Raw genomic sequence first — 23,908 nt, forward strand, 5'->3', positions numbered from 1 at the left:
GCCATATTATGGTAAAAAAAAAATAAATATCACCAATCAGATGTTCAAGACACACAGACAGAGGCCTAGCTCTGCTCTCCCTAATGAATTAAGGGCAGATGCAGACAAGAAGGCAGTAGGTTTTAAACAAGTGTATTTCTCTCTTCTAGCACCCGTTGCATCAACACAGAAGAATAAATCCTAATTTCTGCTCCTGCTACTGATAGTCTTAAATTCACCTTCATAGGCTAAAATAAATGTTAATCAAATAAAGCATCATGGACTTGTTAAAGCTTTACAAAACTCATGCCTAGCAATTAGTAATAATTAAATTATTGGTGCTGAAGTCTACTTGAAGCTGAGAAAGGGGCAAAACTCTGTAACACCAACACAAACTGCGTTTTTCTTTCGTCATATAAAACAACAAAAAAAAAAACCCCGTAACAGGACCCTACTTTTAAATACACAATGCTCAAGCAACCGTGCCATGAAAACACACGTAGGCAATTTATCTGTGTAAAGCACACAGTAGGTCTGCTCAACCCTGCACCAAGTGATACATTAAATTTTTTCAACAGGGGAAACTGGTAGCGTTGCTGTTAATGATTTACATACAGCCAAAAGAGCTCTACCTAAATTTTGTTAAAAATTGTGAAGTTGCGGTCATTTTAACCTCTTGCTCTCATAACTGCAAGCTAACCCAATCAATAAGCTGTAAATGTGTACAGCATTTCTTCTCCCATGAAAGGAAGGTAGTTCTGCCAAAGGGGCCTTAAAAGCCAGCGTTCCCTGGGCAGGCTCCGTAGATGTGGCTCCCATCTGGATTCATACGGGAACCAAGGAGGACAGATGAAGCTGTCCTCTGGCTGCGCCTGGCTGGCCGTAGCAGATTTCCTCATTGAGCAAATAAATCTAATTAAGAAGCAAACATCCCCTGGTTCCCAGTACGGATGTTAGCAACTCAGGGAATTACGAATCGTTCAGCAAAGCCCACTGCTGACAGCACGGACACATCCAGGCTGGGAACTTCTGACTCGCAAGAAAAGGCAACAAGCAGTATTTCAAGGCTGAAATCAGCTCAGATAAAACAGTCAGTCCCCATCAGGGTGCACGAGAGTGTTGCCATCCGCTTCCGCAGGGGCAGATCAGCACCGACACGCTTCGCTGTACTGTATTGCAAGCACATCTTCACCTTACGACTGGATTTGCCTCCTTGAGCCGCATCAGGATCTGACTGAAGTTAATGCAGTTACTGTCATTTCTGTTCATGTAAGCGATAGACCCAAGTGTGGTCACGGATGGGTTTGCACAGATGAAACTGGCTACGTAGGATTCAGGAGGTTTGTTCAGAAATGCCCTCAGACTCCAGTACTCCTCTCTGAGATGGACTAATGACATGCTTCCTCATTGCAAATTCAAACTCTGTAATGAATCTTTGGATACCCAGCAATCAAGACCAATTTTTAATCAGCACTGCATCTGAGAAATGCTGGTTATTCTTCAAAGCAGACACATAAACTGGCATCCTAGATCTCCATCAGGATTTTATTAAGCAGCTATACTATTACCTCAACTAAACACAGATAGGGGAGGTACATTATATCTACTGCTTTCCACAGAAGGTTAGCTTAAAAAGTCACAACCAAAGCCAGGCTCCTTTTTAACTGAAATTAATCATTTTATTTACAAAAAGAGCCACAAGCATGAGCGCTCTGCAAGTCAAAGAAACATACAGGTTCATTCCTACAGCATCTTTTCTCCACCCATCGCTCCCCGTTCTACTTTCTGAGTTAGGCGCTCTGACACTTCCCATCCAACACAGAAACTCAGGACATTAAACCCAAGAAAAGTACCGTGGCCCACAAGCACATACTTTAAAGCTGTTTTTCACTTAGTCGATAATGAATTTGTGACATAAACACGAGAACTAAAAATAAAAAAAGGCTGCTGAAGCCACGGCAGCCTGTTCCAGTCGGCGCAGACAGTGTGAAGTGGAGCAGTAAATCGCGGCGAGCAGACAGCCCAGCTCCCAAAACTTGCCCAGCTCCTGCTGGGACAAAAGAGGTCACTTAGGACTTCACCGTGCTGCTGCTCTCGTCGTTTAATTAACGGACTAATAAGCCCGCAGTTGGCACGTTCTGTGTTTGTTCCTCCTCTTTAAAAACCCCGAACCCACTCGAGGTTTACGCCGGGGCCGCGGTACCACCGCCAGCGCGCTGCCCGTCCCCAGAGCCAGGAGGCACCGGGAGCCGCGGTCACCCGCCGACCTCTGCCAGTTTGGGGCATTTTTATTTCGAGATCGACAGGGGTTTTCCTTCTCCTACCGCGGCGGTGCGGGAGGGCTGGGAGACCCGCGGCTGGGACGGCGGAATAAACCTTCCAAAGCTCCTGGCAGCCGGGCACGGGCGGGCACACGGGCCGGAACCGACGCCTGCGGCCGCGGGCTGACCCGGGCCCCGCCGCAGGCCGGACCCGCCCCCGGACCCGCAGCGACCCGGGCTCCCCGAGCCCCGGCGGCCCGGCTGGGACGGCAGCCGCAAACGAGGGCTGCGTGCCCGCCCCAACAACCCCCTGCAAGAAGGGAACCCCCAAACCAAACCCCGCTCGCCAGCCTCTTGCGGAGGGAGGGGCAGCGCCAGCAGCAGGGTCGGGGCGCCCCGTCCAGAGGGGCAAGGCGAGGCGGACACCTTTCCCCCTCCCGACATTTCCTCACCCTGCCGCCCTGCTCCCCGGCCGTGTCCCCCCCGCCCAGCGCCCCCGGAGCGGGCAGCGCTCAGCACGGCGAGGTGCCGACACCCCTGTGCCGGCTCCGGCCTCGCCGCCCCGGCAGAAGGAAGGCACCGAGTCCGTCCCCCCCGGGTGTCGGCGGGTGGCTTACCCGCTGGGAGGCTTGCTGGCCCCCGGGCGCGCCAGGGTCTCCATGGCCGGGCCTCCCTCACCGCTTCTGCACAGGACGGGCCGGTCCGGACGCGGTGCCGCAGCGGGGCAGCGGCGAAGGTCGGCGGCGGGGGGAATCGAGAGGGAGGGAAAAGAGGAGAGCGGTGAGAGCCGGCCTCGCCCCCACCTCCCCCGCCCCGCCGCCGGGCGGCACCGCCCCGGGCGGACGCCGCTCCCCAGCCCGGCCGGGGGTGGCGGGAGGGGATGCCCGGCCGAGACGGCTCCCACTCCCCCGCCGCCCCCCGCCCGCCTTTACCGGGCCGGCAGAGAAAGCGACGCCGCGCCGCGGGCACCGACAGCTCGGCTCCGCCCGCCGAAGAAGGGGTTACCCGACCGGACCCCCGACTGGGCACGGCGCTCAGCGGCCCGGGCAGCCCGGGAGTGGGGGGGCGAGGTCGCTGCCAACCCGTTTCCAATGTGACCGGCCGGGACAAAGGCAAACACGGCGGCTGCCCCGGCGGGGGAGAGGAGGGGAGGGGGACCCCGCACCGCCAGCACCAGCGGGGGAACCCCTCCTGCTCCTCTTTCGCCATAAACTTGGCAAAACCGGAGCCGGCCGGGCTGGCCGAGCCCCACGGGGAACCAGGGCTTTTCGCCAGGCTCACGCCCTGCCCAGCACCTGGCCTGCAAGGCTTGCTTCTTGTGACCTTTATTCTTATAGATTTTTTTTTTTTTTTTTTTTACATTTTCTTGGAGGCGGCGCGAACAACTATTTTTAAAATTAGCGGCGGCTTCGATGAAGAGCGGGGCTGAAGGGTGGCGATGATTTCCCCCTCTGCTGCACCCCTCAGCACCCTCAGCCTGGCACCCCCGGACAGTGCCAGCAGCCATGGTGCTGGCACCTTACAAAACCCTCCGTGTGCTGTTTCCCTCAGGAAAGCAACTGCTGGGCTCGCCTGTGGAAGGAGAGCCAAGGCGGAGGCAGAGGAGCCTGGCTTGTATTACTGCGGTTCGGCACCCCGGCCTCCCTTCGGCATTTCAGGGAGTTTCTCTGCGCCCCTCCAGCCCTCTCCATTGGCTTCATCTTGCTTTCCCCGTCATGGCAGGAGGATGCAAGGATTGCAGATGGGTCAGGCTGCCAGCCAGGGACAGCAAGACAGGAGGGAGTGGGCTGAGTAAAGTGACCGTGAGGAACTCGGGCAAGGGACTGCAGATGATGCCAGGCTTGTCTAGTCACCTGGCTGGCTTGGCGAGGGTCCTACACGTTCTGGTTAATGGTCACCCCTTTCCCCAGACCCTTCCCTCCCGTCAGGCTTAGCTCACGTCCCTGCGTGTTCTGCCAGTTGGAAAGTGTCTTGCCCAGCTCAGGGACCAAAGTAAATATAATCAGCTTCTCTGGCCCTAAAAGTGAGAGTTTCTTCCTCAGCAAGCGAGATTTGGCAAATCTGGGTCAGAAGCTGCATGCGAGTGACGGCGTTGCTATCTGCAAGAAAATCCCATCCCAGGCAGATCATAAATATTTGGAAGCACTCAGACATTGGATTAATTTGCCAGTAACAGAGAGGAAAAGGACATGTTAATCTTTTCTGTATGACATGGATGGAAGATTACCGTAAACACCCACCTTTCTGTTATACCAAGGCTTTTGCATTATGATCAAAATACCTGTTTCTATTCATTTACCCCGATGTATAACAGAACGCTTACTGTAGTATAGTCATCCTTAATTTTATCTTCTCTCACTTTCACAACCTGAGGTCTCCCCTTAATTCCTGTCTCCTCAGCAGAGAATTCAGAACACTGCTTTCCATTCCTCCATCCCTGACACACACAGATGGCCTAAGGGCAAGGGAGGCAGCTGGCTGTCCTAGCCATAGGTAGAGAAACAAAAATAATGAATTTGCAGAAATGAAAAACTGATCTCTCATTTCCCTGTTACCATGGGTAGAAGTTGACTGAATCACCGCAGTTCAATAGTTACCCAGGTCATCTGAGCCGCACGCCATGGTAATGAGCCACATGCATCTTCCTAATTTGTGCCCTTATGAAAATAAATAGGCTAGCTTACGTACTTCACTTTTTAAGTAGATTGGTTCAGAGACTGCACCCTGTCAGTTACCATAGCTCCAGGAATGAATGGTGATCTATTAAATCACGGGAAACTTGATTTCATAGCTCTGTTCATCATCTAGTCCATTTTTCATCTCATTTTCTTGCTCCTAAATCTAAATTAACTCTTCCCTGTCCTCAAATAGATGCTAAAGCTGCACAGGCACAAAACCTCTACAGAAACCTCCAAATCCTCCCCTATCCACATCATTAGCAAACTACACCACTCCAGTTATTTCAAGAACCCAAGCGAACTTCCCTTGCCTCAGCTGTAACTTCTGCTCTACTGTGAAACACCCGAGCGGAGGTGTATGTCCCACCTGCGTCCCACCTGCATCCCACTCCTGCCTCTTGCACCCCCCAGTGTGCCCGTGACACTCTCATTGCTACTGACCCCTTCCTTCTGCTCTTATTTTGTGAAGCAACCGCCTCACAATCTCCTCTATGTGTTTGTGGTCCTGCTGCTGTTCCATTTTCTCTGACCCTCTCCTAGTGACTTCACCATTTCACGTTGGCTTATTCTCTAACAGCATTGCATCCATGTTTTCTGTTTGATAGTATCTTCTCTTCTAAGTCCTACAAAACACCATTCTGGGGCTATATAAAGTCTGTCGTAAGACAGCACAAAACAGCAAAATAGCATTTGCTTGTTATGTTCACTTATTTTTTGTATAGCACAGCAAAAAAAAAGCCTATTGATCACCAAAATAATAATCTCAATGCATCTCCAGAGCACTAGAAGCAACAGCACTGATTGCCCACAGCCCCAGTTCTTCAGTCTGGTTTAGCTGACAGAAAAGCCGAGTGAAACGCAGGAAGCACGCTCTGCAACACGACATGGGAATCTGCCTTTCCCCAGGCTCCTTGGCACTGGGCCCAGCTCTCAAAAAAAGGGCAAAGCGGGCATTTCTAGTGTGCATTGTAGTTCCCACAATCGGGGTGCTATGCTCGTTTTTTTGGCAAAGGGCATTAGTTCGGAGAGGGGCTGCATGAGTATTTGCAATCTCCCAAAATGCCTGTGCCTGTGAGTATGTTCAGTCCCTTCCAGGACTGCTTTTACCGCTTTCCTGTCTGTATAGCTTCAGCTGCGTTTAGATGGGCCTCCTCAATGTGTTCCCTAGTATTTAGTCATTTAGATGACAAAATCCTTGCTGTGAAATAGTTTAGATCTTTAAAAATAATAATAAAAAAATAATCACCAGTGCAGTTTCACATTTCTACTTTTATACGGTCTTCAGAGTATTATTCCTGGTTTTCCTCACCTTCACTGCTAGTAATATTACTGAAACAAATATTTAAGACTACATTCTGCTGAGACTGGCCTGCGATGTTTCAGGAATTTGAGTTTACAATATAAACTTAACCAAACACGTAAGGAATCTAGTAAGACAACTCTAATACCAAAGAATTTGTTTCTAATGTAGCAAAAAGGTTAAAATTAGCTCACCATTAGCTAACATGTACCAGTTAACTGAGCCTTTTCTCTGGTCTAGCACATCTCTCAGCTATGATTTAGCTGTTTTGAGGACCATCCTAGAATTGGAAACCAAGTTTGAGCTTAAAAACCAAGGCAAAAATACAACAGACCAGAATTTATAACAGGAAAAGATTGTGAATAGAAGTGAGTTAATGTGGTTAGGTTTAGTTAATAGCAAACACACATTTTAAACCACATAAATCCTTTTCCCATTCTAAGCAATCTAGAAATTGCAACCTGTAAGAGGGTTGATTTACAGTACCATTTCAAAATTCCTGGCTATGTAATTACAGCAATTGGAGCTGTGTAGCCTGAAGCTCACAAAATTATTTTCATTTGCTACCCACAGAAAAAAAAAAAAAAGAAGAAAATAAAAGAAGCAAAATTAGATTTTCAGGGCTTGCTAGACCATCCTCTTGAGTCCCAGAGCCACTCTTCTTCAGAAAGCTGGTTTGGGATTTAGCCCTAAGGGTCTTATTGTTTTTAATAAGAACCTGAAATAACTGTGAGCAAATTATATCAATTTTAGAGGAATGTGTCAAAATAATGAATAAAAATGATGAGTAGTTCCGAACAAATACCAGGTCATTGCTGGTCCATGCGAGACTAACACAACATTATCAAATAGCACTGATGAGGCTCAATTTGCTTTAGAAAGGCACCGTGACTCGATGAGTGGGGCACTCAAGGGGGAACGTGGATATTGTGCTTGGCTCTGCCCATAGTCAGATAGCAAATCACTGACACATTTCTGGTTCATCTGTTGTTCTTCTTACTTATCTTGTGTCATGCCGAGGAGCCTCCTTTGTGACTCAGCGCCAGACTGGCCTTGTACAGCATCTAGAAGATAGCAACCCAGGGTTTTTGGAAGGGAGATTTTAGTTTTCTTTGCAGTTTTAGAGACTCAGTGTAAGACATCTGGGATGTCAACAGAGGCTCCCAAGGAAAGAACCAAAAAAGATACTAATCATCCAAAAACATGACAGAGAAGCCATCTGAAAGAGCACATGGACACAGCTACAGGTTTATGTGGCTTCAGCTGAGATAGCTGATATTATTTCTGAGTTATCAGGTAATTACCTCACGCATATTTAGAAATACTGTAGCTCGCCCTTTGTCTTGTTACCTCTCAACCTGTTCTGTTTTGAAAGATGATAGATCCCTTCAGAGGGTTTTTCTTTTATCTCCCAACACTTACTGAAGTCAGTGAAGAGTTTGGAGGGTATTTGGCCTTAAGACACCTAGAAAAAGGAATTGGGAGTGTGACAGAGAAAGCTAGAGACTCTTTCCCAGCCTCTGCATGGAAAAGGCTCTTGAGGAAACCACTGCTTGACCGTTCACTCCTGCCTTCACACCTCAGTGTGGTCTGGAAAGTGGCGAGGTGGAGAAAGGAATGGCATAGCTTGGCAGACAAGCAGGCACATGATGCAGCGCCAGCCCAGCGCTGACACTTGGGAGCCATGGGGCAGATGGAGCACAGTCACACCAGGTAAAAATATTCTAGAAAGGGAGGGTCCTTTTGCCTTAGAGAGTATTTCACAGCAGGCATGCAGGGTGGGGAATGTGATGTATGTGAACAGAGATGAGGAAACAGTTTAAAACTGTGATGTGAATAGAATAAGAGGAATTTCTGTGAATGACACAGCCATCAGGAAATTAAAACTGGGTTATTTTAAATGTGGCTAAAAGTGGACATGGCACCGTAACCCAGACTGAAGCTGATATGTCTCTATAATATGCTGACACAGGCTTGAATCTAAAAACTGTAGACCTTTGGGGATTTTCTTGTAAAGGTTGGGTATTGATTACATGCTTATTCTTCCACTCTTCCTCTTTTTTTTTTCCCAACAGTTTTATAATCTGTTCCTTTTCCCTAACATTTTGTTCTATGTGTTTTGGACAAGTAGCCCTCTACTTCCTTTTTTTCTACCATACCTCTTATGGGAAGTTTTTTCAGAATTTGAAACCCCAGGCCTAGCCTGCAATTAAACTGAATTAAACTGACAATAATGAAAGGATATTTACCTGGACAGACTACTGGCCTCACCCGCTGGGTCAGAGCTCATGTTCTTCGGCTCAGCTGTGGTGAGAACCTTCCTAGGCGAGGTGCTAATGTAAGATGCTTCCCAAAATTAGAGTAGGATGACTCATACTCCTCTAAGAACAGTGTCAGAGAAGACAATGCTATTATCCAGGGAAAATATAACATTAGTCTTTAAGACTATGTGATATTATATGACTGAAAAAAACCCCCAAACATTTGGCCAGTCTTAACCGGCTTACAAACCAAATTTGAATCAAAACATTAGCTGATTTGTGTAAATGCATCTTCTCTGTACTGAGCTGGGTAATCCCGCTCAGCGTGCTGGTCAGGGTGACCCAGCTACAGCCATTCCTCACTGTGAGGTTTTTGCTCTCTGTTTGCCGTGCCAAGGAGAGTCTGAGGTTGTCAGAGGAGCATTTTAGAGAAGCAACTCACTGCCTCCCAAATACTCATGCTACTAAACTCCCTTCATCCGTGACTCTTTCTATAAAGAAAACATGCTGTGCTATGCTTAGGATTGCCCTCTGTCTCCCAGTGTTTCTGTGGAAGAGAAGTAGTGCTCTTGGACTGCTTAGCCCAGCGGAACTACCAGAAAGGGAAACTTCTGCATAATTAACTTTCCACGGATCTGAAAACAGTTTGTTTAGAAGTGGCGTGAAATCAGAGCAGGGCACTGTACTTTGGCATGATGCTTTTCCAGTCATTCAGGTACAGACAGCTTTGTAAAGCCAGGCAGGACTGACAAGGAGATGGCAGAAGGGATGCTCCACGTGTGGTCTAGTGCAACAATGAAGAGAAGAGAAAGCTCTCTCTGTCTGTAAGCTATGGACATGGCATGTTCCCAGTTTTCCTTATGTAGCACAGGGCGTACACACAACCACATGGCTCTACTGTTGCTGCCAGCCCGTGCCTCTCCTGCGCGTGGTAACCTAGCTCTCCTCCCAGCACGCACCGCTGGCGCTGCAAGTGATGACAGCGGGGAGAGCCTGCTGCCTCTGAAACGCTGGCTTTCATGTGGGGCTTCAGCTACTGCCTGCTGAAGTCACTCTTGAAGTGAGTTCGTCCCTGCAGTGGCCAAATGCCCTTAGAAAACAATTCTTAAGTGAGCTATGTCTGCACTGAATGCTCAGTACCAGGGTTTCTATTTCAAGAAGGCTACTTCTATTTTCATTTATATAATATAGCCAAGCTATAATCAGAATAATTACATCCACTCACAGTCCTCTTTATAAATATTTAACACTGTATGAGATAAGCTTTATTAACAACATCTACAACTATATTTTAGCTCACAGACTGGGTTAAACTTCTACCACTTTTAAATAGATTTTTTTCAGCACAGTCTTTCACTGAAATTTGGAAAGTTTTCGTGGTTAGGAGGTAGTGGTATCTGAAGGTTTCATTTTCAAGTTTGGGGATGGATAAATAACAGATTTTATAGAATTTCATAGTTATTTACATAATTCTCATTTCATAGTTGCATCATCTGATGCACCTTTCAGTAAATCCTGCTTGATAGCAACATAAATGAAAAGAGGATTTGGTTCTGTATTTAAATCAAAACTAATACACTGCAGATAAAGACAAAGACATATGTACTTATGCAAAAATAGAAAAGTAGCAGGCTTGATGCTGCTGCTGTTTCTATTGAGTTACTTAATTCATTATTGCCTTAGTTGAACAACACCTCAAAGCGCACCAAGATTTACATGCATGTAAAAGTTCACCAATATTACACTTAACTTATACTCCTTAATTCTTTAGAAAAAAAAAATAAGACCCTTTGACATAACATTTCATCTCTAGAATTCTCCATAAACTGAAGAGGGACATGAATATTTGCATGGTGCACTACCTGCACCCCCAAAGGCCTACCTTTTATTCATTCCCACCCCAGTGTAGACCTCATGAACCTGCTGGAATCACTGAATTACATTAATATGAGACTCATAGCCCTGAAGGATAGAGCTTTAATGGATGCTGTTGTTAGGAAAGCGTCTGAAGAAAGCAGATGAAGTCTGAAGACTGATGTTCATAAAGCCTTATATAGAATTCAGACCCAGGTTTTCAGTGTGAGGAGGTAAATAAAGGAATAACTTACCTTGAGGAATTCTCTCTGGGAATATTTGGATTGATATCAGGTATAATAAATTTTTTCTAGCCACCACCACATCATGACATGATCAGTGGTGCAGAGGGTGGCTTCCCCATCACCTGTTCCTCTGAAGCGAGCAAAAATTTCTTACCTCTCTCTTCATACATTTCGGAAGCTTTACACCTTGATATCAGTAAGTGACAAGACAGTAATACTTATTTCTCTTTTTTTTGCTAACATACCTTGAGACCAATTCTGCTGCTTATCTCTTTTTTCCAGAAGATATGCGTTAGCTGGGTATGGCAAAGGAAGAGGAAGGGAGGTGTTCCAAAGATGTCCGGTGGTACTAATCCAGGAGAACTTGGGCTGAGACAAAGTACGCAGTTGGTTCACCACGGTGTCATTGAACAGTCGCGGTCACACAGGCACAAGACAGGGTCACACTTCTCTCTTTAGAAAGGGTTGCAGTCACCTTCCTCACTCTGCTCCTGTAAGCAACATATAATTAGAAACAAGAAAAACTCTCCTTGAATTAACAAGGAAGGGATTGGATAAACTGGCCAGCAAAGAGGGGTGGAGGAAATATGGCTTGTTCGGAGAACATCACTGGCCTGATCCAAAGCCTACTGATATTAATGAGAGGTTTTCTACTGGCTCCAACTGTTTTTTTCCAAATCTTTCACATCACTTGCAAACATTGGCAATAATGACTGGGTGCTTTACACCTTTCTTCTCTCATTTCCTCCCCTCTTCCTCTTGATCGTGAGGTTAATTGCATCTTAATCCTACCTCTAGTCACTTCTACCGGTGCTACATGAACCTTCACAGGAACCCGTTGTTTACTGGCCCCTAAAGGACAACAGGAAGGTAAAAAGTCTCTCATGTGCTTTAAACGCCTCGTGCCTGAGATGAGGTAGTTGATGAACCTTTGGAACCTTTTTATTTCTCTATCTTCTGGCTTGCCAGCTCTCCTCAGCCTGCAATCTCAATCTAGGGGAGGGGTGTAAATTATGACATAATTAAAGTGAAACAACACTCCCTTTCATCAGGTGAGTCATCTGCAGGTATCCAGAAAATGTACAGCATGAAAATTGCGTCCGGCTCAGGGCATTAAGAATACAAAGTAGCTCCTTAGAGTTCTTTTGGAAAAATAAATACAGAGTACCTCTAACACAAATAAAGGAAACTAATTTTCTACTGCTCGCAGTCACAGACTAGAATAACCAGATTGCAAAGCTTCCCGTGAATTTGCTTCGGGGGATGTTGCACTGCGGTGCATTGCTTCAGAGACAGCCCAGAAAGCAAACTGTGATGCAGAGGGCTTGCATTTGGTTCCTCCTGTGCCCCCACGGCAGGAGCCCTCCTCGCAGCAGCCAGTGTCTGGCACAGCGCTCGTTGCCCAGCCTGTTGGCACGACTCCATCTTCCAGCAGAGCGGGCGGTGTGCCAGAGCCTCACCTTTCCTCCACCTTCTCCTCCCTCAACACAAATGGATGACAAGGGAGGAAAACAATAGTTTTGCGGAGACCCGTCCTTTCTCATAATGCCTGTCACAGAAAGGCCTTACTAGCCATGAAGGGTCTGGAATATCAACCACAATCTCTTTAGAAAATAGGCACGTGTCCGTAGAGATTTAAAGGAATGCATTGGTTTGTTTAATTTTCATACTTATTCATCTGATGAAATATTAAAGGAATCCACACATTTATGAACAATTTTTTCTTTTACTGGAAGATGACAAATGAAGGTGTAAATCCTCCTAAAATGCAATAGATTAACGCCTGCAATAACTAAGGAGGTTATTTCACAGCCCTGACTGTTATTTTAAATCTAAGTATCACAAAAGCCACACTGACTTCAGTGCTCACTTCTGAATGAAAACACACTTTTTTTTTTTTTAAATCTTTGCAAACTTTCACTCAAAACGTATTTTAAAACTGTCTACAGCTGCCAAGGAAAAATGAGAAGCAAGAGAGTGACATTTCAGTTGTTCACGTGTACTTTGCATTTGACGTGCCCATGCCACCCCACTGGTTACAAAGTAAGGGCCCGCTCGAGTCAGATCCTGAAGGTGCACACGAGAGTAACCAGCTGTGGGGCTTACGGCCACCTCTGTTGCCTAAGCCATCGCTGCTAGGAAGGTTTCTCAGGGTGCTCGGTGCCAGCAGCCAGCTGCTTGTCTTCATTCCTGCACATGCAGAAGAAAACCTCAGGTCCTGCCCTGATGTGGGAGCGTGGTGGTCTCCTGCCTGCAGACATCTGTGTGTGCCCCAAACTGCAGGTTTCCATGCCCTCCCCCTCGGCAGCCTCCACTCACTGCTACCGAAAGCCTTCTCTGTCAGGTTGCCCAATCCCAGCTGAACCATTGCCAAGGTCTCAGCGTACTTTAAACAACAGGTAGGCCTCTGGCACATGGTCACCTCTTCTGTGAGATTTTTAATGTCACAGCACAGGAGAATATTTATGCAACTTGAGGTGTGGCATTTTTAACCCTTTGGAAAAGAACGATGTTTGCAAGAGTGTCACTGCAAATCCACAATACCTCACTACCACATTTTCAATTTTAAGGTGGTTTCTTAGAAAATTATAAAATACGGTTCATTTATACATTAAAGTTGCATTTCCAAAGTTTGGTCTCATATAGATGTTTAAAATTACATTTGTTACCTTACTGCTTTATGAATCCCTGATTCCTTCCTGATGAATAAAGACTGAGCATGGCTAAACCTGGAATTTTCAGATGGATATAACATAGACTATAAAATGTGTATATTTATGCATACATACATAATTTTATGATTCTAGATTTGGTTTCTTTGAGGTGTGTTTTTTTTCTATACTGACTTACTTGGAAGCTCCAGATGCCTGTGGCTTCTCCTGAGACCCGACCTGGACTACCACATCCAGCTCTGGGGCCCTTAGCACAAGGTAGTGATAGATCTGTTGGAGTGAGTCCAGAGGAGGGCCACAAAAAGGATCAGAGGGCTGGAGCACTTCTCCTATGAGGACAGGCTGAGAGAGTTGAGGTTGTTCAGCCTGGAGAAGAGAAGGTTCTGGGGAGCTCTGATGGCGGTCTTCCAGTACTTAAAGGGGGCTTATAAGACAGACAAGGAGAAACTCTTTAGCAGGGCCTGTTGTGATAGGATGAGGGGTAATGGTTTTAAACTACAAGAGAGTAGACTTAGATTGGACATAAGGAAGAAATTCTTTACAATGAGGATAGTGAGACACTCGAACAGGTTGCCCAGAGATGTGGATGCCCCATCATTGGCAGTGTTCAAGGCCAGGCTGGCAGGAGCTCTGAGCAACCTGATCTAGTGGAAGGTGTCCCTGCCCATGGCAGGGGGGTTGGACTAGATGACCTTTAAAGGCCTTTTCCAACTCAAAGTGCTCTGTGATTCCTGAGTGCCCAAGTGGGGATTTGGGTATCTGTGTTTGTGCGTATAAGTCAGAATATTGGATTTGTCATTGGCAAACTGAGGGCATTTGAGGACAACCTGTAACTGAACCTCAGGATTCAGTTTCCTTATTCCTAAATGAAGGATTTTCAAGGGAAACAGAATAGAGTTGAACAATGGAACCAACAAAACAGATAGGAACTCCTCCCTTGTTTAAATTTTATCATAGAAGCTCAAAATGAAATCAGTGGTTCTGCAGTGGGCCGGTGAGCAATGGTATGATCAAAAAACAGGCTATGGAAAACTCAGGGAAGGAAATGTTGATAAGCATGATTTCTTGTCTTGTGACAGTGTGTAACAACAAAACAGCCAATGAAAGTCTTAATAACATTTCAATTATTGGATTAAGGCCTGGAATAATGTTTGAGAAAGAGAACAGGGGAATCAGCAGAAAAACAAAACAAAACCAAAACAACAAAAATTCCCCGAGGTCCTATTGCAGAATTAGGTTTTAGAACGTTTGTATCCAGCACCCCTCCCCTGGGAGGCCTCTGTCACTGCTCCCTGGCGACATAGGGCCAATGTCACCATCAGCAGCTCTGGGAGGAGAGATAAACTCCTTTCCCAAGGTGGTGAAGCGAGCAGTGTTGCTGCCTCCTGAGGAAGAAAACAGGCTGGTTTTATTTTAATCATGGTGTCTGCATTTATAATCCCCAGCTATGGTCTAAGCAAAACCAAACAGCTTTTACTTCTTACTTCAAATAGGAACAAAATGCGTGGGCATGAAAAGGACACTCCAGGGAGGCGGACGATGAAAGATCCTGCTAACGCCGTCATAAAAGTGAAGCTCCAGCAGGCAGCTGAAAGGACACCCTGGGTAAATTTGTTATTGGAGCTTCCAGTTTCGATGAGAGAGAGGTGCAAAAATAAGCAAAGGGATTTTGACTTCCTGAGCTCAAGGCTGCTTTGATGAGCTGCAGCGGCCAGGTTGAATCCACTGGCAGTCAGAAGTTTCACCTATTGTGTCAGTGGCAGAAGGATTTCAGCCACTTGTGAAGGACTTGTATTTTTGTCTCTTGTACACCCAGGCACTCAATGGTTAAAAAAAATAAAGAAAATACACCTAGACAGCAGAATGATCCTTAATTCAGTCCCTTCGAGTTCTGAACCTGATACCTGGGCCCAAAAACCAAAGAACAACCCCCACCCCAGACACCTCTGAATCCCAGCAGGGAAGGAGGCCCCAGCAGAGCAGGGCTCCTTTGCCATCCAGTGGGGTGGGGGGGAGACAAACAGAAAGCCCCAGTAGACATCCCCTGGGTATCGTTTTTGTACATTGTGTTACTCTGCTTGATAAGCATTGCTGAGAAACTGAGTTTACAAAGTGGGGAAAAGTTTGCAGCTATAAAAATATGATTTATGGTTTTGTACCTTCTTTGTAGCATTGTGAAATGTATCTGGGTAAATGGCCATCCCAGCCTAAGGCAATAGCTCATGTCCAGCAGCGGGTGCAAGGTTAGCAGTTACGCTTGGTGGGGGTCACAAGATTTTGTGCTGCAGAGAGTGTAAGCATAGGAGGCAGTAAAAACAATTTCTGCTGGGTCAGGAGCAGAGGGGCTCTTGGCAGAGCCCCCAGGGCCTGCGGAGAGGGAACAGCCGGAGGCATGGCCATAGGGAGCTGAGCAGCTTGCAGAGCATCACTTCACATGGCAGTTTATTGCCCGACAAAACTTAGCTTCCACTGACTGCGGATGATGGAGAAAGGTCTTGCCCAGAAATTACTTCCTTAGAGGAAAAGACTATGAGCTGTTATAGTTAAAGAATAACTATAAGTCAGTTACTATCACTCTGTTTGTCTGCCTGGTTAGGTTTTTATTCTTACAAAAACAACAAAAAAATTTGTTAACTGTTTGATTCATGTTTGCCAATAGGAAAAATCAGCTAGTTCAGTAGGATTTTTCCAGTTGTCCAGGTGTGGCCTCAAATCACCGCTTTCGGAACAACTCCCTTTGATTTGAGCCCAGACCTTATCTTCTGCCAGTCACCTCCTGGCAGGAGGGTTGCCTTTCAACAACAAGAGCAGTGTTTTCATGAAATGACTGCACTCTTCTTTTTCCAGAGGATCCTGCTACCACTGGTATGTAGGATGGAGGGCGTGTAGTCTGAGGATATACTAAGGCAGTGTAGTCTATCTCCTCAGTTAGAAAAGGAAGTGAACAAGTTGATTCTAGGAGGAAAAAAGGGCAATGTATTAAAATAACTTAATACTGTCCCAGACTCCAACAGACTCCTTGGCTCTGAGCAATTATTAATAATGCTGTGTACATGGAATGAAACTTAATTTAGACTTCAGTTTCATAGTCACTTCAAGCTAATCTAAGTTGGCACTGTTTATGAAAGAAGCAGTCTCGCCTGCCTGTCTGTCCCCACCAAAGCTATTTGCTCTTTTTTTCCCTCTTTTTTCTCCCCCCGTGCACACAGAGCAGCTTTATGTGTCTCTGCGTGGCACGCAGTGGGGCAGACGGTTCGCCCAGAGGGACAACCCTGCTGCTCCCAAGCACCCTTACAGTCTCCCTGTGTCCCCTTCCAGGTTACAGCCATCCTGATAACCACAGGGAAAAAAAAAAAAACATAAACAACAGAGAAGAGTTTTGCTAACCCAGATTGGTTTCCTGGTTTGATGAGAGGTGGGGTTGGAGGTGGTGCAGTGACATCTTCAAGCAGCAGTGACAGCCCAGCACCATACACCACGTACTGTGAAACAGGGACGCAGTTATGTCGCTTGGACTTGAAACGCTCTAGAGGCGGTACCAATTCCAGCATTTGATGGCTTAATGCTCTTTTGTGTTATTGCTGTGTAACATATTAACTTCTAGAGGTCACACCCCATCAGCCCTGATCCACTGGTGACGTCCAAATACAGGCAAGCAAAATGCTACCTATTGTAGCCATGGAGGAAAAAAAGGCACTTTTAAAATATTTCCATTTTTAAATTGTTTGGCCTGTTGAGATATCAATACCCTTTCATCCCTGTGTTTATCTTTGAATACTAAAATGGTACATTGGCCTAAATGTTTTGGAGTTGTTAATCCTACATCAGGGAGCCCAAGCTGATCTCAGCAAACACAGACAAAGTATGTGCCCATGTGCGTACACCTAATTCTTCTTTTCCTGAAGTTTATATGTATTTTCATGAGTGCAACCTCAGTGTCACAACTGAACATCCATGCTTGTTTTAAGGTAATGGCACAAGAAAAAAATACAACTGAAATGCAGCCACCTTATTTGGGATACTTAAAACCAAATTACAAATAAAGGAGTGGTGAACAAGAAGTCCCCTGGGATAATTTCTGAGGTCACATGCTTATATTGCAGGAAGCTGGCTTTCCCTTGCATTACAAGAGTTGAACAACTGTAAGTATAACTCAAGTGTAAATTTTGTTGAGATTTGCTCTTCACTGCCAGAGATATGCAAAGGGTTCCTTATAAACAAGCACTGGTTACAGGTATCTTCTCAATAGTGGCACTCTATTGTTAAACATTAATTTTTAGGAATGTGTATGTTGTGCAACCTTTTTACATGCTATTTGGATCTGTTGGCAATTTGTAAGGACGCTTTTGGTAATTTAGGATCAAAGCATTAGTTTGGCAGAAAGTTTTCTAAACAAAATATAGGAATACATACATTAAAGAGTAAATGTTTATTTTATTTTTTAATTGTACTTTAATTTTTTTTTGTACATGTGCCCTGAAGTTTGTATTACAACTATTGAATAATTAGTAGGAGAGCAAAAAAGATCGTGACAATTGGTCCCATCTGGTATATTTGCATTCTGCCAGTGGAGGAGAACAGACACACAAATAGTAAAAGCAAGTTGGCAAAACAGGCTAAGGGAAATAACATAAATATTTGGGATCATTTCTGGGGAGACAAACAAACAGGTGTACTGTTTTTAAGGCAAAGTTCCTGTCGAGAGCGGCATAGGCAAGAGGTCTCTGCTCCACCTGTTGGTGGAGAGGGAGAAGGAAAATTCTCCATGAGAACTGAAGAGAGTGAAAACCCACATTTGCCAGTGTCTCCCAAAGAGTGTGCAGCAATAGCTACATATATATTGAGTTTTCTTTGTCTCTTAGGAGATAAGGAAGTGAATCAGAAACTCCAAAAGAGACTCAAGGAGGGGAAAAAAAAAGGAGTTACCTTCTTTCCAGCAAGCAACCCTGCCTGGCCTACAGTTAGAACCTGAGAGGGATGCTTGGACAAGAAGTGCACTTCACTGTCCAAACCACAGACAGTGTTTGGGTGGGGTTCTTTTGGGGTGGGGGTAATTTTGTGGTTTAGTTAAGGTCTGTTACGCTGGAGTGCTTTCACAGAATCATAGAATAGTTTGGGTTGGAAGAGACCTTTAAAGGTCATCTAGTCCAACCCCCCTGCAAGGAGCAGGGGCATCTTCAACTAGATCAGGTTGCTCAGAGCCTCATCCAACCTGGCCTTGAATGTTTCCAGGGATGGGGCTTCCACCACCTCTCCAGGCAACCTGTTCCAGTGCTTCACCACCCTCGTAAAACTATCACTATCCCAGACTATCAGCAGGGTATCACATCCTCTAGCAACTGCAAGGACTTACTGCTTGTTATTTTACAGTATGTTGTTATTTTTGCTTACCCCATGTTGGTAGCCACTACGAAAAACTTCCAATTTGCAGAGTCTTTGTCTGTTTACCAATGTTATCCCGGGTTGATCTGCTCAGTATCTAGAGGCTTCTAGGAAAAGAAGCCAGTAGAGTTATCTGTCAAGAAGTATTACATCTGGTTTCGTTACTTCTTGGTGAAAGGTTTAGTTTAATTATTTGCTGGGATAGTGGGAATACACTTAGATCTTGTCTGTGGGAAAGCAAATCAGTAGCCATGAGAAAAAACACACACACACAGAGTGCGTAAGTAACAACATGTGTTAAAACACTCGTGTAAGGAGATTCAGATTGACCCCAGCAGGCAGAGGTATCTGGAATATGCACTTAGAGCGAGTATCTCATTCAGTGAAGCACAACACAGACAGCAGAAAGTTCAGCGCGGTGTCCTGGAGTCAGAGCTGGTCTGTATTTTTAGACTCTATAACCTCAGAGTGTGCCTGAACATCAGTGCCTTTCCACTGTCTCTTTGAGAGCCTGATTCTAGTTAGGGACAGTTTACAAAATGCCCATAGTTGGGAGAAATCACCCACCTCACATCTGAAGTCAGAAAAAATTCCTCCGGGAATCACAGTGACTCAGGAACAGCTGAGCTCTGCTAAACTGGAACAAGTTCAGAGGGAGCGCTGCTTCTGATCAATTCACTACAGAAACCTAAGATAAGGGAGTGGCAAGAAACTTTCCTGCCACCAACTATGAAAAACAATTAAGGGGAAACAAAGCAGCCACTGCATGGGGGTTTTTTTTTTAGTAGTTTTTAAACAATCTATTCAATCTCAGTAGTGTAAGGGCCCCAAAGGGCCTGGTGGTAAATACAGAAGAAATCGAAACCAGAGATTAAGCTGCTGAGCCATAATGTCATTTCTTCTGATATCTCCAGGCACAGATAGCAGCTGCAGTTAAGTAGATAGCCTTAGGAAATAAAATCTTCATACAAAAACAAAACTGCTATGAAATGTAATAATAAAAGACAACCCTGTGTAGCAAGGACCAATACAAGTTAAAAAACAAAAACAAAAATAAAACAAAAAAAAAAACCAAAAAACAAAAAATCCACAAACATAACTGGATCTCAAGCAAGTTCCACATAGATTTCCATGAACCGATGAGTTTCTCTGGGCGTCAAACCCCTGGTCACACGCGTAGGACCCTATAGCCTTAGGGCTGGTAAAGCCTCTGAGCACAGGCCTCAGGAGAAACTAAATGCAAAACAAAGTTTGAGGCTGTATTTCGTATTAAATCTGTTGTAATTCAGTACTTGGTCTTGTGTACATGGTGACGTAAACAGCTAGGACCTGTGCAACAGTTATGCTACATGCTGTGCAAGAAAAAACTCAAAATCCAGGGAGGAGGGAGAAGAAAACAGCTTATGGTCATGATTTGAGCACAGCTCTTGCAACACTTCAGCTTGTCTTGGAGAGTGTCTGGTTGGAGGGATTAGCCAGAAGCATTGATTCATTCTGATGAGTTCAGATTTGGGAAGACTCTATAGACTACATACCAAAAGGCTCTTAAAAATTTTACACCCGCCAGGAACAGGAGAAAGGTAATGATGCAACACTTGTCCTGATGGACGTGGGAAGAAGGGGCAAAGGAAAAAAAAAAAAAAATCACAGAAATGCCTGAGCAGCTGCCTTCGTGTAACATTAACTTATGCCTCTGCTTTTGAAATACTAGAGTCCAAAACTTTCTGAAGATTTAGTAGAACTTTTGGGATTCATCCAGAATTGAGTAAAGCTTATGAAAGGCAATCTGAGAACATCCTCAAAGTCTTAAACCTTCCAAGGAGAAACTTCAGCCTCTTTTAGGACTTAACAGGAGAAGAGGTTGGACAGGAGCCATTTCTCCCTCCATTATTTTTCATGCCCAGAACAATCTAGTATGTTTTGCTCCTTTTTTTTTTTTTTTTTTCTAGGGGCTGTGTTGCACAGAGCAATACATCCAGCTCTGAACATGAGAGCTTCCTAGGAAAGCTGTGCCCAACAGGTTAGGCATGATCTAGGAAGCTTCCCAAGAGGCCAGAGCAACACCGCATGAGATCCAGGTCTATCCTGTTTAGCAAGTCAGTAAAAGAAAGATAGTTCTTATAACTATTTGAGTAAACCTTAAACCTTATGGGTACCTCTTCTCTGGTATGAAAATGCCTTTTATTACTTGAATTCAAGTATTTTTCTCACATGTCTCGTGAGATGCACATTTTGCTGAGCTACATAAGAAGCCTCGCCCTAAGCCAGACCCACTTGCACAGTGGGACTGGATGTTTCTTCCATGGCTGCGCAGAGATAAATATATAGATCTCACTGCCTGAGCTCACAGGAAAGTAAAGTTTGTGTGTAAACAGAACCTAAAGAAGATCTTCCTAAAGAGGCTGGATGAAAAATCTGCATAACCAGTGAAGCATTTCTTCCTGGACAAAACTTATTATGTGCATGAGAAATGAACCCCAAACTACTTCCCATATTATCGTGGTACTTTTCCTTCATGTATGACAAAATATCTTTGCAATTCTTTATCATCAGCATATTAGGGGTCAAAGGTGGCATTTAAAAATTGTAAAACACACTAAGGATGCCTCATAAGCCTCAGTTAGGTACAAAAACCCATAAAACACAAATTCCTTAACCACGGTTCTTCTCTGCAGTTAGGGTAGAAGATTCTCACATGCCCTAGAAATAATTAATCTCGCGATGTCTTTATTCTGTCTTTGCACTTCCCTCAGAGTCTGGTTCAGGCCAGGACAACAGACAGGGCTTAGCCTGACACAGAGGAATTCTCCAGCTAAGTGCCCTAGGTCAGATCTGAACAACAACAAAAAAAAAACAAACAAAAAAAACCCAAACCAAATCAAAACAAAAAAAGCAACCACCACCAAACAAAAAACCAAAACCACCACCAAATAAAAAACCAAAACCACCACCAAACAAAAAACCAAAACCACCACCAAACAAAAACACCCAACCCAAAGACCCAAGCAAACAAAAACGCCCAATCTACGACAAAAAGGGAAAAAAAACCTCTAAACCCCACAACTTTGTAAGAACAGCCAGATGAGCTCAGACTAAAAATCCACCCAGCCCGCTGTCCTCCCTCTGACAGAGGCCACCAACAGTGAGCATCTGGGGAAGAGAGTAAGATCGGTACAAAAGTAAAATGATAATTTCAGGTGCCTTATTAAGTGTTCAGTTAGGTAATATTTCATTTGTTTTTAATTGAAGTCTACAGTCTTTATAGTTGCATGATTTTTCTTAAAGCGATGGAATAAGGAGAGAGGAGGAAGTTTAGCAACACCATAATTAACTACCTAGGGTAAATCCTCCCATCAGATTCATGAGACAGATTTCAGATAAGCAGCTCAAATGAAGGATTATCTTGCTAGCAATGCGGAAATGTTGATCAGCTTGATATTTCCATTCTGCAGACAAGAGTTCACGCTGGCTGCTCGCTATTTTCTGCAATGAGGTAAATCTCTGCAAAGGTAGCAGGTCTGATCCAGAAGGGATTTTGTTTTTAAAGCCCCTGCACATGACCATCTTGTACTTGTCTGTTTTCAGGCAGAAATGAGATCTGAATACAAATGCTGCTCAGCTACCCCATTTGAGAAGGGTTACTAGGCAGATGGATGCCCTGATGGTATGATGGATGGGGTGGAGCACGCTGCATGTGTGCTAATATGGTGTCTTCACACAAACATTACCAATTGAGAGTGTCAGAGAGTGCTCAAACATTCTGGAAATATTAAGTTCAATTGAAAAATAATCTCCTATGACTGATAACACTCTCAGCATATGTTTCATGGCATTTAAAGACAAATGGAACCCATCTAGCCAGTACATTTACATTTCAAGGAAAAAAGTCCTGTCCGTCATCAGGAATACACTGAAATATTATACAAAATTTGAACTGAAGCCTTCTCATATGCATAACAGTCTTGCATACACCAGTCTGGTCTGGTGTCTGGGCAATCAATGCGACTGAACAAGTGAGATAGTTCCATTCCCAATGGAAAGGAGGGATTACATTTTTGGCATCTCATGCCTATCTCTTAGTCCATCTGCTTTTTACTATGAGCTTTTCAGTCCTTTTGCATCATTTGGAAGTGGCAGAGGTGGCTTGAACAAAATCCAATTTCAGTTTCAGGATCTAAAAGCAGTTTGCTGGATGGGTCTCAAGAGTCTATCTATTCAGTCCTTACAGAGTAGAAAAACACATACACACACTTTAGTTACCTATGTTTTTAACAAGAGGATCGAGAAGCATCTGGGGGGAAAAAAGATAATACGCAAGAGTTGGTATTATTACACTCACAGAAGTAGTACCGCTCTCTTCAGATTTCATTACTTGAATATGGACTGCGTATTTGGCCAGAGTAGATATAAGATATTGTGTATCTCCAGGGAATACATTTCCATTTCCATTGTGTGACTTACACAAACAGGTTACATGTTTTGCCCACAGGTAAAATAAAATATTGTACATCATGAGAAACGAAAAGTTGCTGTAGTCATGCCACACAATTTCACCAAATCTTAGATGTCCATAAGATACACAGCAATGTTTTCTAACTGGCAACAGAATTCTTCAGAGAGGCAGCCATTTATTTAAAGTACATTTTGTTAGCTCCACTTCTCTATATTTTTTTTGTAATAAGTAGAATGAATCTGTTACAGTATTTAGAAAATCTTCTTGAAACTTGGAACCTAGCCCTCTCCCATCCTTAGTCAGATAAAATCCCCTCCCAGAAAACCCCCCAAACAAAAATAGTTTTTGCTGAATGCATGCCTAAGCAGATAAGCCTCATAGTAAGATTTCCAACAAGTACTTGGGAGACTTAGGTATCAAATTCCTACCAACTGAAAAAAATCCCCCTTTTCTCTCCAAGAGCATTGAGATAAGATCGTGTGCAGACATCACATCACACTCAGCTCACGTCTGCATCTTTAGCTCGGAAGTACTCACACAGTTTCTGAAGATATTCATCCTTGGGCTCCCAGGCATATTAACTGAATCTGAGAGTCATGCTGTCTTGGCGATTGCCATTTCTCCCTCAATTTTTCTCTACACAGGCAAGCATTTAAGGTACCATGACTGATGTCAAAAACATAAATAGGGCACCTCACTAGGAAGCGGGGAGATAGCCATACTGCAGGGACAAAATCACTTTGAGCCCTACAGAGCAAACCCAGCACTATAATCTCCACACAGGCAGCTACTGCCTCTCAGGGAGAAACAGCTCCATATGTTC

At 44.6% G+C, this 23,908-nt stretch overlaps 1 protein-coding gene across 6 annotated transcripts in view; it reads right to left on the reverse strand.

The window, feature by feature from the left end:
• The window catches only part of COBL (cordon-bleu WH2 repeat protein), a 161,474-nt gene extending 158,207 nt beyond the window's left edge, over positions 1 to 3,267 (reverse strand). For 5 of the 6 annotated variants that reach the window (XM_086740429.1, XM_086740426.1, XM_086740427.1 and 2 more), the window contains exon 1: positions 2,858 to 3,002. In XM_086740429.1, coding sequence (XP_086596555.1) covers positions 2,858 to 2,901 — 44 coding nt within the window. In that variant the 5' untranslated portion in view covers positions 2,902 to 3,002. Of the gene's footprint in view, positions 1 to 2,857; positions 3,003 to 3,172 lie in introns of those variants that run through there. The other variant, XM_086740424.1, reaches the window with a different exon arrangement.
• Between the last annotated feature and the right edge of the window lie 20,641 nt (positions 3,268 to 23,908).

The sequence above is a fragment of the Chlamydotis macqueenii genome, chromosome 2 (assembly GCF_036417535.1).
Source record: "Chlamydotis macqueenii isolate bChlMac1 chromosome 2, bChlMac1.mat, whole genome shotgun sequence".
Taxonomy (NCBI): Eukaryota; Metazoa; Chordata; class Aves; order Otidiformes; family Otididae; genus Chlamydotis; species Chlamydotis macqueenii.